The following is an 11,925-nucleotide window of genomic DNA, read 5'->3' as shown; positions in this document are numbered from 1 at the left end:
ATGTTTTAATTAGATGAGGAAATTTGAACGTACAAGTTTATTTTTAAAAAACGTTATCCTTCCAAAGACACCGTTAAGAAAGTAAAAAGACAACTCACAGGCTGGGACAAAGTATTTGCAAATCATATACCTGATAAGGGGCTTATACTCAGAATATATAAAGAACTCTCACAACTTCTGGGCAAAAGATATGAATAGATATCTCACTAAAGAAGATATACAAATGACCAATAAGCACACAAAAAGATGCTTAAACACTATTATTCATCAGGAAAATGTAAATCAAAACCATGAGATTCCACTCCTCACAAGAATGGCTATAATTTTAAAGACATAACAATTGTTAGTGAGGATGTGGAAAAATCATAAACCTCATACATTACTGGTAGAAATGTAAAATGGTGCAGCTCCTTTGGAAAAAAGTCTGGCAGTTCCTCAAAATGTTAAACACAGAATTACCATGTGACCCAACAATTCCAATCCTAGGTATATACTCAAGAAAAATGAAAACATATATCCACAGAAAAACTTATTCACGAATGTTCATAGCAGCATTATTTGTAATAGCCAAAAGGTGGGAACAACCCAAATGTCCAACTAATCAAGCGGATAAACAAACCATGGCGTATATTCATACAACGGAATGTTGTTCAGCAATAAAAAGGAGTAAGTACCGATATCTGCTACAACATGAATGAACTCTGAAAACATGCTAAGTGAAAGAAACCAGTCACAAAAGGCCCCATATTGTATGATTCCACTTATATCAAATGTCCAGAACAGGTAAATCCATAGTATGAGACAGAAGGTAGATTTGTGGTTGCCAGGGGATAAGGGAAATGGCAGATGTAGAGTGACTGCTAACAGGTACAGGGTTTCTTTCGGGGGTAATGAAAATGTTCTAAAATTAGATTGTAGGCATGGTTGCACAATTCTGTGAATACACTAAAAAGCACCGAGTTGCACAATTTTAATGGGTGGATTTTACAGTGTGTGAATTATATCTTAAAGCAATTTAAAAAACATAATACACAAACAAAAAACAAAGACCTCATCTGAGGGGGAAAAAAACATTTCAGTAACAAACTTTTCCAAACCTTTTTCCTTATCCAGAAAAACAAGGAAATTTTTTATGGCTCAATTTTTTGGCTTTAGCATTCTCAGTTACTCTTAAAACTACCTTCCCAAATTCCATTAAACACTGACATCTTAAATTAAAAATAATTTTTAAAGGCTTCTTATATTGAGTTTAAAGCTGGGGCTCTAATCCTCACTAAGGGTCAGAATCACCTGGGAGAACTTTAGAACTAGCAATGACCAGGATGTCATCCCCTAAAGATTTTGATTCAACCCATCTAGGAAAGTCTTCAGCAGTGTTACATTTTTTAAAGCTCCCTCATGGATATAAGCATGTAGCCAGGACTGGGAACCACTGACATAATCCAACAAAATATGAAACCACATTTTTAAAATTTTTTTAGGTTAAGGCAGACCTTTTCTTAGGCAAAATAAAAAGCACATATTTAAGAAAAATTTGTTTCTAATCATACAACTATAAATGAAAAGCCACATAAAACACTAAATTAGTCATAAAACCAATTATTTAATTAAAGCTATAAAAAAAGAGGCAATATAATTGATAAAATAATTAGGAAAGAACATTTAGCACGTTTCAAAAGATTTAAAATAGGAGGACACTTTACAAAAAGTTGTGTGGAAAATAAAATTCTGAAACTATAAGTAGAAATGTAACATTACAGAGTATCTTATAAAACACAATGACAGAAATATAAAAGGACTGTGTATGCTCTAAGTCTGAAAACTATTAATAATGAACAAATATTTAGGTTTAAATTTACAGTTCCTGGGTATGAGAATCATATTACTATACACATCTTCCAAACCAGTGGGCGATATTTTCCAATTAACCATGAGTGGTATCATCTTCTACAAAGTCTTTTGCCATCTCTGCTGTGATCACATCAATATGACTAACCTGAAGAATAAATGTTAAAAACAAAGTCTGTTAAATCTTCAAGAAATATATCAGCGTTCCCACTGTATAGGGTAATATTTAAAATATATAACCTATCACCTATAAATCTTACATACTAAAACACTGACTGTAAAACCTTTATTTATGATGGTGCTTGTTTAATGCGTGAGTTTAAAAGATATAAAAATATTCTGAATTTTAATGATCTGAAGATACAGATAAGTACTTACATCTAAATATCTGAAGCACATTTTTGTTCAGTTTTTATTTTGCTATTTCTAAGAATCTTAAGGCTGAAAACACCAGGAAGAGCTGTGTGGTCCAGCCAAATATAAATGAATGTATGTAAACAGACTATGTATTAAATAGACTAGACAGGAAGTTATTCTCTCAACGCCAGTGAAAATAAAATCAATGCTATGAATGCCATGAAAAAATTGCTAAACTTCATAGGCATTTGAAGGAAAAGTTTTTTCTTTACGAAGACATCATCATGAGATAAGCAACAACTTTCCAGGTTTTCTTACCTGATTTAAGTAACATAAAACAATAATTCAACAAATATAATGAATTAAATGCTATATGAACTTAAACTTCATGTAAAAAAAAAATTACCTTATTTCTGAACTTCACACCATAAAATTTGTCAGCTGACTCAAGCAATTCAGGCCTAAAAGTAGTTGTAATAAATTGAGCATGTACAGCAAGTTCCATAATCATATCTGTAAAAAGAAATAGTAATTTAATAAAATCTTTTTCTCAGAAGACCTGAAAACTTAAAAAGCAACTATCTTTACCCTTACCTAAAATTCAAAACAGCCTATGAGTCTTTTATTTTTCATGCGTACATCTGCAAAAATTACCAACTTGATTTATTCAATTAAGAATAAATAACCCCAAATCTGAAAAGTTAACAGAATACAAAGAAGCAGCAACGTTTTTTTTTTTTTTTTTTTTTTTTTTGGTGAGGAAGATCGGCCCTGAGCTAACATCTGTGCCCATCTTCCTCTATTTTGTATATGGGATGCCACCGCAGCATGGCTTGATAAGCGGTGCATAGGTCCACGCCCAGGATCCGAACCTGCGAACACCGGGCCGCCGAAGCAGAGCGCATGAACTTAACCACTACTCCACTGGGCCAGTCCCAAGAAGCAGCAACTTCTAACACAGTACTAGAAATAATGTCAGAGCAAAATAAGCGTTCTCACACAAAAAACAATAACAACCTTCCCCTGCTAGCCACTCTCCCAAAGATCTTTTGAACTTACTAAAGATTGGATGAAGGTTCTAAAGAAACACAGAATCAATAGTGTTTATGACAGAGGCTACTCAAACATTGAGAAAAACAAGTTTTAAAATGAGAAACTCTGCATAAAAGTTTAACTGGAGTAGGATTTTCAACTGATTCAAAGCGCTATATTTCTCACAGAACTAAAACTTTGTAAAAGTAGTCTAATATTAAAATTTCAAAAACTTGTTAAAAGGGAAATTATTTACTGAATACATATCCTGTCTAGTCCGCCCAAGTATCTCAGGCAAGAAGAAATCACTACAAAAGAGGTAAGCTATCATTTTTAAGTTCTCATTGTTAAGTATGAAACCAAAACTGTACCTGACACAGCCTTTCTGTGCTGAGCATCCAGAGCCTGATCAATCTCATCAAACAAGTAAAAAGGAGCTGGGTCACATTTCTGAATGGCAAAAATCAGAGCAAGAGCTACCAAGGATTTTTGTCCACCAGAAAGCTGTTGCATTTCTCTCATTTCACCTTGTTTTCCTGTAAATGACACCTAAGAAAACATTTAATGAATTAATATCCTAAAGGGGTAGAATCACCATCACCTCTTAAAATTAAATTGCATACAGTACACCAATTTACATTTTCAAAATATTCTACAATTTCTACTACGGTAATGCTCTTGGGAAAATTGAATGAAAGGTATTTTACCCTAATGCCAACTCCAGTGAACTGGTCAACTGATGGGACACTGCTTTGTGACCCAGAACCCCTCTCGCTTTCACCACTCCCTTCTCCTTCATCCTGAGACTGACTGCCCTCCACATCTCCTTTCTTCATGACCAAAGTAGCTTTGCCACCAGGTACCAACTTCTGGAATACTTCACTGAAGTTCTTGGATACCTTAAAATGAATGAATGAATGAATGAATAAATAAGTTGGTGTCAACTGGAATATAAATTTTGGTTAAGTAAAATTATACATATTATTGCTTAACAAACGTAAATATTTAAAAGCAATCAAAAGTATTTTTTAAATCTTGTAAGAACAAGAATAACAGATTGGATCCCTTTAAGAGCTATGTAAAACATTCTAGTCACTATGTTAGCAAACTATACGCTGGATTTGTTCACATGTATTAGATTCAACTATCAGTTGAGAAAAAGCTTTAAAATCTTTATAAACTGAGTGATAAACTGAATAATCGCTGAAGCTTTTGTCTTGTGTGTATTAACTATAAATAAAACATACCTGTTTGAAAGTTAACTGAATAGCTTCATATTTTCGAAGTTCAAGTACATTCATCAGTTCCATGATTGATTTGTACCCCCTATCCAACTCTTCTTGTCGCTTTATTAACTTCTCTTTCTGCTCAGAGAAATTTACAAACTGATCTAAAGCCTTTTTGTTAACATGGCTGTACTTCTTCAATTCTGTGTTGCATTGTTCAAGTTTTCGAAACAACTATAAAGAGAAAAAAAGTGTATAAATGAATGCATATACAGGGAAATTTGGACAGAGATTTACCTGTTTGAGGCTCTCAAATACTTCAAATTTTTAAATACTTAAAGATTTACCTGTTTGAGGCTCAGTGTCTGATACTTTTCAAATGCTTCCTGGGGAAGTGATCCAAGTTCTCGAATTTTCTTCATACACTCTTCTTTCTTTTTCAGTAGCATGCCTTGTCGATTTGTCATCTTTTCTAGTTCTTTGGTATCATGATTTATAGCATCCATGTGTTCTTTTTCCATATTTTTCCAGCGCTCCATACTCTTCTGAAGCTCCTTAATTCCAGCTTCTGTTTTATCAATGGAATTGTCCAAATCTACAATGGGGAAAAAACTCAAATTAGGCCATAAAACCTATTTTAAAGCCAGAGTGTTATTTAACCAAAGACTTTTTTTAATGGTCAAATCTATCAAAAAAAATAGGCTTTAGGTTTTCTAAAGCATATTGTTTAAATTTTACTGTGAAAATTCATGAAACACTTTAATTCAGGACAAAATTAGGAGTGTACATGAGTCACTCAAGTATATAGTTTTCATTATTTCGTGTTCATGTTTATAAAAAACTAAAAAAATAATCTTCTCAGCAACTAGATAAGAAACTTGATTCAGCTATTTCACACTGTCAACAAAATTAATAATTTATGATCTCATAAAATTGTCAAAAATATTTCAACAAAACAAAGGTTATTATTTACAATCAATCCATTAAACTCCATTCACAATAAATTGTTTATGATGATGGAAAACACGTAAAATCATTAGTACATGCTTTTGCCTATTTGGACATTCATTTTGTAGTATAGTTTTATAAAATGAATAAGCTCAATTTAACAAAATACCAAGTGTCCACTAAATAAAAATTCACCTTCTGATCGTGCCATTGTATCTTTTACTCTTTTATTGATGGCTTCAAGTTCTGAGGTTGTAGCAGTGAGAACAGTACCCCCTTCTGTCTCTCTCAGTTCATTAAGTTCCTGCAACACAAAAGGAACTTATGAGCATTAAACTACAAACACGAATTTTATTAGTTTCAAAACGTTATGACTGCCAACAGTTTCTGTAGCTGTTGTTATGTTTGAATAAATATTCAAGAAAACCAAAAAACATATTTCACATAATTACAAATACTTCAAGTATCCATTAAAGGGGAAAAACAATTACCAAAAATTTCTCAGCATCTGACTACTACTGAGAAAATATTAATAACATTTATTGAGTACCTAGAATGCACCAGGATAGTCATACAAAACAGGGATTAACTGTTATGCTTATTTTACACAGGAGAAAACTGAGGCTTAGAAATATTAAACGACTTGCCCATGATCGTACACTAGGAGGCAGTGCCTGAACTCCAACCCAGGGCAGGTAGACTACGAGTCCTTCTGTCCCCAAAGTCCATGCTCTTAATCAGAGCCTCTGTGTATAAACACTTTCAAAAGGTCATCAAGGAAGTGTCAAAAAAGAACATACCTGTTCTACTTGGTCCAAGCGTTTTCTCAAATTCTCATTCAGGTAAGTCTCTACTCGAGTAATAATACCTTCTAATTTAATCCTTTCATTCAGCAACTGTCTGTTTTCCTAGAAGATGAAAAGAAAACTATCTGTCCACATAGGCATGCACATTTCACACAGGAATGCTGTTAATCTGCTGTCCTCTCCACTGTGCTCAAATAAGCTGCAATGAAGTTTTTTTTTTTTTTTTGTGAGGAAGATCAGCCCTGAGCTAACATCCGTGCCAATCCTCCTCTTTTTGCTGAGGAAGACTGGCCCTGAGCTAATATCCATGCCGATCTTCCTCCACTTTATGTGGGACGCTGCCACAGCATGGCCTGACAAGCGGTGCGTCAGGGCGTGACCAGGATCCGAACCCGGGCTGCCAGCAGCGGAACGTGCGCACTTAACCGCTACACCACAGGGTCGGCCCCCTGCAATGAAGTTTTATACCCTTCCAAAAAGCCCTATATTTTCTTCATTTTCTCTCATCTATTCAGAATACTAAATTTTTGTGCCTGATTCTTTTTATAAAGCATGCTGCCAAAAATATTTTTCTTTACTTGCTTTTCATTTTTTTTGGACTTAGTGTTGGTTGTTTACATCTCTGTATTCAAAATAAAATGTTATTAAAAGGTTTAATCAAAGCAATATTATTAAATAAGTAAAGGTGGTCTGATCAATAAATGTAGCAAAGCTAACAAGCTCAATCTTACTAATGATAAACATGCATTAAATAAAATGGAAGAAAATGAAGATTTCTTGTATAATCCTAACATAACCAGAATGGTTTAGAAAAACTTCTTAAAACCTTATTTACTTTTATTGATATTAGAAGTCCAACTCTCATTTTTAAATTTTTTCAATATTCTCTTCTTTTGCATTCCTTTATATCAAAAAAGACATTTTTCACAATAGTCAAATTATCAACGAAAATTTTTTTCAGTCAATTGTACTTGCCTGCTGAAGCTGACGAATTTCATCATTCAGTGCATCTACCCTCTTCTGATCTTCCAGACTAAGTTGAGAAAGCAAATCAGTTCCCAGTTCCGCCTTCAATGATTCTCTGGTGGACTCCATAGCATGCAAACTTGCCTCCAAACTTTGTAAGCTACGTTGCTATGACAGATTACCCATTTATTAATAAAGGTATAAGGCACTAAATTACTTATAATGGTGAAAAATCGGGAACAATCTATATTTGACATTAAATAATCATATCAACTCAACTATTAAGCATCCGTTAAATTTGATAATTAGAACTATGTAGCAACAAGAAGAATATTTATGATGCAATACTATGGGGAAAACAGATCATATTCCATGATCAAATTATATAAAAATCTACACGCCTATTCATAAGGAAAGAAAAAGTTGCTAGAGTATGTTAGGGTGGTATAATTGTGGACAATTTTTAAACTTTGTTGTTTTTTACTATTATTGATATATTAAATTGACAGTTTTTGTCAACATTACTTCGTTTATGAGACCAATATGTATTAATACTTGTAATATCACGAGTTTGCTCTCTACTCATCTTAATACAACCTGGACAAAATGCAATCAAATATTCAAATAACTCCATAAAGTGCTTTATAGACAAAAATGGTTACTGACTAGTTAGTTATCTACTATCAGTACTATTACACCATAGCTCAAAATACCTATTTGTTCAATGAAGCTGGGAAGTCTGAATGCAATCTACAAAAGGAGACTTTGGGTACCCATGGGTATAAGTGTGGTATAGATAGATGTAGATATTCAAAAGTAGGGGTCTAAACAAAAATGGAACATATGAAATCCAAGGATAACCCATAAAACGTATGGTCCACCATGATTCTATATAATTAAAACAAATCTGTAACAAAAAGAATACTTACGAACCTTGGGCATAAAAGTTTTCTCTGACTGCTGTCTCTTCTCTTTTAGCATCTTCATTTCTGATAATATGCTATCTCGAGACGCTTTAAATTTCCTTTGCTGGGTCTCTATCTGCTGCATTTGGTTCATCAACTGATCAATTTCATTATTAATTCATATACAAAGCTAAGGAAAATTCTCTCTCCAAGTCGTAAATACATCTTATGTTCTAAATTCTCTTCAGTTCTTATAAACACAACATTGTGCATTCCCTTCCTTTTCTTTACCCCTAAATAAAAGTTATTACCTCAAATTTATGGACCATAACAACGCTGAATTAAATACTACACTGTGTTCAATCAGAAAAGCAGCTTAAAACATATCCCGCCACTTCTTTCTCAAAATAACATATATACTATTTTACTAACAGCTATATCAAAAAAAAAAAAAAAAAAAAAAGAAAAATTCTTCGGAAACCCTAAAGAAAGCTAATGAAATATTTTAAAATATCTTTTCATTCAACAAATATTTACTGTGTAATCTCTTACGCTTAAAGCACTACATAACGGACTTACGTATGAAGAGGAGGCCTTGCCCAATGTAGAAGCATAATTCTATCTAGCTGGATTATCAAATAGAGCAAAGTAGTTGGTATATGCTGTCAACATCTTCCCTTTTCTTAGCATTTCCCTATGCTTTCTTTGTGCTAACATCTTGTCAAATCTGGGCAGTTTTCAACATGCTATGCAGACCCCTGCAAAGTCAAAACTAAGACGTCTATTTGCCTTTTTCTCCGTGCTGTTGCTTGTACTGATGGCACAGAAGCTATAACTCATGTTAAAAAAAAAAAAAAAGCCAGTTTCAGTTAAGAATATCCTAATGAAGCAGTAGAAATGATTATTCTTGATGCTAAAGTATCTCTGTTTTTAATATTGTGTGATATAATATGAAGTACACATCAAGTACTTTTGCCTTATACCAAAGTACCATGGCTGTTTTAAGAAAATGCACATGCACAATTGTTTCAGTTGTGAACTGAATTAGCCACTCGTCGTGGAACATCAGTTATATTTGAAAGAACTGAGAGAACTACTGGTTACTAAGACTTGGATTCTGACAGCCATTTCCTCCGCTAATGCTAAATTTGCACTGAATGACCTCGAGAGAGTAAAATCTAATGGACATTTTTCAACCCTTATATTTAACTTCTATGTAGTATGTGGCATTACTGATGCCTCCCACCCTTCTTCCTTGAAACACTCTCCTAGTTTTTCTTCTATAATTCTCTGACCAATCTTCCTCAGTTCCCTCTATAACCTTAAATTTTAGTGTTCCTTGGGTTCTTTTCTCTCAGAAGTATTCACTGCTATTAGCTATTTAACAGCCAAGCGAAGAATCAACGTCAAAATAGTTCTTAGTTTTTTCCCTATCTTCACAAGTTAGACAAACAATCTAAGTTCCTGTGCTTAAATAAAAGTCAAAGAAAAACACATGGAATTTTTTTCCCCACTGTATACATGAGAAAACACACCGAACAGGCAAAAGATTATACATTCCAACCAAAACGCAGTTCTTTCTTCATACTGGCACAAGACAAAAAGATATTTTCAATATTTCTGCGCAGGTTTTCATTGAGCTTTGCTTCAAGTTCACCTAGTTCTTCTTCTGCTTTTCTAACATCTTTTTGTAATTCAAGTCTAGATTTCCTTGTGTCATAATAACCTCCAGTTAGAGCACCCCGATGACTAACTTGGTCACCTATAAACAAAACATAAGAAAGGCAGTAATTCTACATAACTTCTTTATTCAATGATAAATTGACTTATAATCAAATAAATAATCTAAAGGCTTTACCTATTTAATGTAAATTAAAAAGAAAAGAATTTAAGCTGCTCTGAAAAATTTCTGCTTTCCAACACTAAAATTTGCATCTTAAAAATGTTACCTTCTATGTAAACCTGAACATCTGCCAGAAAGAAAGGAAGTGCTCAAGACTAATGAGGACATGTCAACAGAACACAGGACCTAGCTTGGAGATCCCACTGGCCACATCTGGCAAAATCTGAACATCAAAAATAATAATGGGGGCCAGCCTGGTGGCGTAGTGGCTAAGTTTGTGCACTCCGCTTCTGGCGGCCTGGGGTTCACAGGTTCAGATCCTGGGCGCAGACCTATACACTGCTCACCAAGCCACACTGTGGCAGGCATCCCACATAAAGTAGAGGAAGATGGGCATGGATATTAGCCTAGGGCCAATCTTCCTCAGCAAAACAGAGGAGGATTGGCAACAGATGTTAGCCCAGGGCTAATCTTCCTCACACACACACACAAAATACTAAATAATAATAATGGCAATGTGGTAACACATTGAATAAAAGAACCCATGAATCACAGTGATACTTAAAAAAAAAATTATGAAAGTAGGGTGTTCTTCCTTACAGAAAAGTGACAGTTAATAAACACAGAAGCAATGATAGAATTTAAAAAATAACCACAACCCAGCATATGAACTGAGTCAGGCAAGGGTCAGCAAAGGATGCTAAATCATTGGTAAAAAAGTTGTTGGGGAACCTGATAGGAAGCAACAAGACAATTCCAGAACAAATTGAGAAAGTCAATTTCCTGGGGGTAGGAGGGAAAGCAGGAACTGTCCTATATTAAAAGAATCTAAAGAGAAGACATTGCATGCATCCTTGATAGAAAAATATTTTGGGGCAAATGAGAAAATTTGAATGTAGATACTTTTTAGATGATATTATTGAGTTAATGTTAAATTTCTTAGGTATAACAATGATATCTATAGTTATAAAGGAGAATGTCATTATTCTTAGAAGTACATGCTTAATTTTTAGAGATGAAGTGTCATGACTTTTACAACTTATTCTCAAATGATTCAAAATAACCAAAAAATTGTATACAGAGTTAAAAGCTGGGGGTGGGTTACCTTCTTTCATCAACAAATAAATTATAAAGAGATGGAAAAAACAAAAAATGAGGGTAGGTAAACCTATACACTAGAGGTTCTTAACCTGGATTCTACAGATAAGAGGAGATCCATGACTTGGCTGGGAAAGAAATTTACATCTTTATTTTTATACTAATCTCAAAATGAAATTTAGCAATTTCTTCTACAACGAATGAGATAAGAACCACAGCAGTATTATCAGTACTTGTGATTTTGTTACCAAGAGAAATAACAGCTATTTTCTATCAGATTATACTTGTTGCAAATCTCAAAATATTGTTTAAATGCATCAGTACTTCAAAATTATGATACTTATTAGACCCACTGCTAAATCTTGTTTTTGAATACCTTAAAGAATGACCATGTCATATTTGAAAAAAACATTGTGATTACCATGCCAATATAATTGGTTTCTTTTGTGATCCAAAGTATTTTATTTTATGCACTTAAAACATTTTGAAAAAGGGTTCACAGGCTTCACCAAAGAGCCAAAGGAGTCTATGGTACAAAAAAGGTTAAGAAACTCCTACTATAAACCAAATGATTATACTTAAGGGACATTAACTAAATATAAAGTGTGGACCCTATTTGGACTTTGACTTGAACAAATCAACTATTTAAAAAATGAGAAATAATTGGACATGAATTTTCAAATATTCTTAAAACTAAAATGGAATTTATGTGTTCAAAGTAAGAATTACTATTACGAACCTTCCAGGGTAATGCAGTCCATAGTGAAAGCACGGGCCAGCTGGGTTGAAACTTCCATGCTACGACAAATAAGTGTTTTTCCAAACACATGTTTGAAAGCTTTGTCAAATCTGGGGTTGTACCTCAATTTACTTATCATAGGAATAGCATCCTAAAA

The 11,925-nt window shown here is 33.6% G+C and overlaps 1 protein-coding gene across 1 annotated transcript in view; it reads right to left on the bottom strand.

Annotated features, from left to right (window-relative positions):
* Positions 1-1,583: 1,583 nt before the first annotated feature.
* Positions 1,584-11,925, bottom strand: part of SMC3 (structural maintenance of chromosomes 3) — a 35,011-nt gene continuing 24,669 nt past the window's right edge. The window contains exons 18-29 of the mRNA XM_058543971.1: positions 11,769-11,919; positions 9,696-9,850; positions 8,117-8,266; positions 7,193-7,351; positions 6,212-6,319; positions 5,607-5,715; positions 4,811-5,058; positions 4,485-4,697; positions 3,945-4,136; positions 3,609-3,786; positions 2,612-2,718; positions 1,584-1,996 (exon numbers count right to left, since the gene is read on the bottom strand). Coding sequence (XP_058399954.1) covers positions 1,925-1,996; positions 2,612-2,718; positions 3,609-3,786; positions 3,945-4,136; positions 4,485-4,697; positions 4,811-5,058; positions 5,607-5,715; positions 6,212-6,319; positions 7,193-7,351; positions 8,117-8,266; positions 9,696-9,850; positions 11,769-11,919 — 1,842 coding nt within the window. The 3' untranslated portion in view covers positions 1,584-1,924. The remainder of the gene's footprint in view (positions 1,997-2,611; positions 2,719-3,608; positions 3,787-3,944; positions 4,137-4,484; positions 4,698-4,810; positions 5,059-5,606; positions 5,716-6,211; positions 6,320-7,192; positions 7,352-8,116; positions 8,267-9,695; positions 9,851-11,768; positions 11,920-11,925) is intronic.

This window comes from Diceros bicornis, chromosome 6, assembly GCF_020826845.1.
Source record: "Diceros bicornis minor isolate mBicDic1 chromosome 6, mDicBic1.mat.cur, whole genome shotgun sequence".
Taxonomy (NCBI): Eukaryota; Metazoa; Chordata; class Mammalia; order Perissodactyla; family Rhinocerotidae; genus Diceros; species Diceros bicornis.
The sequence above is the reverse complement of the archived record's forward strand: the minus strand, read 5'-3'. Positions and strand labels throughout refer to the sequence as shown.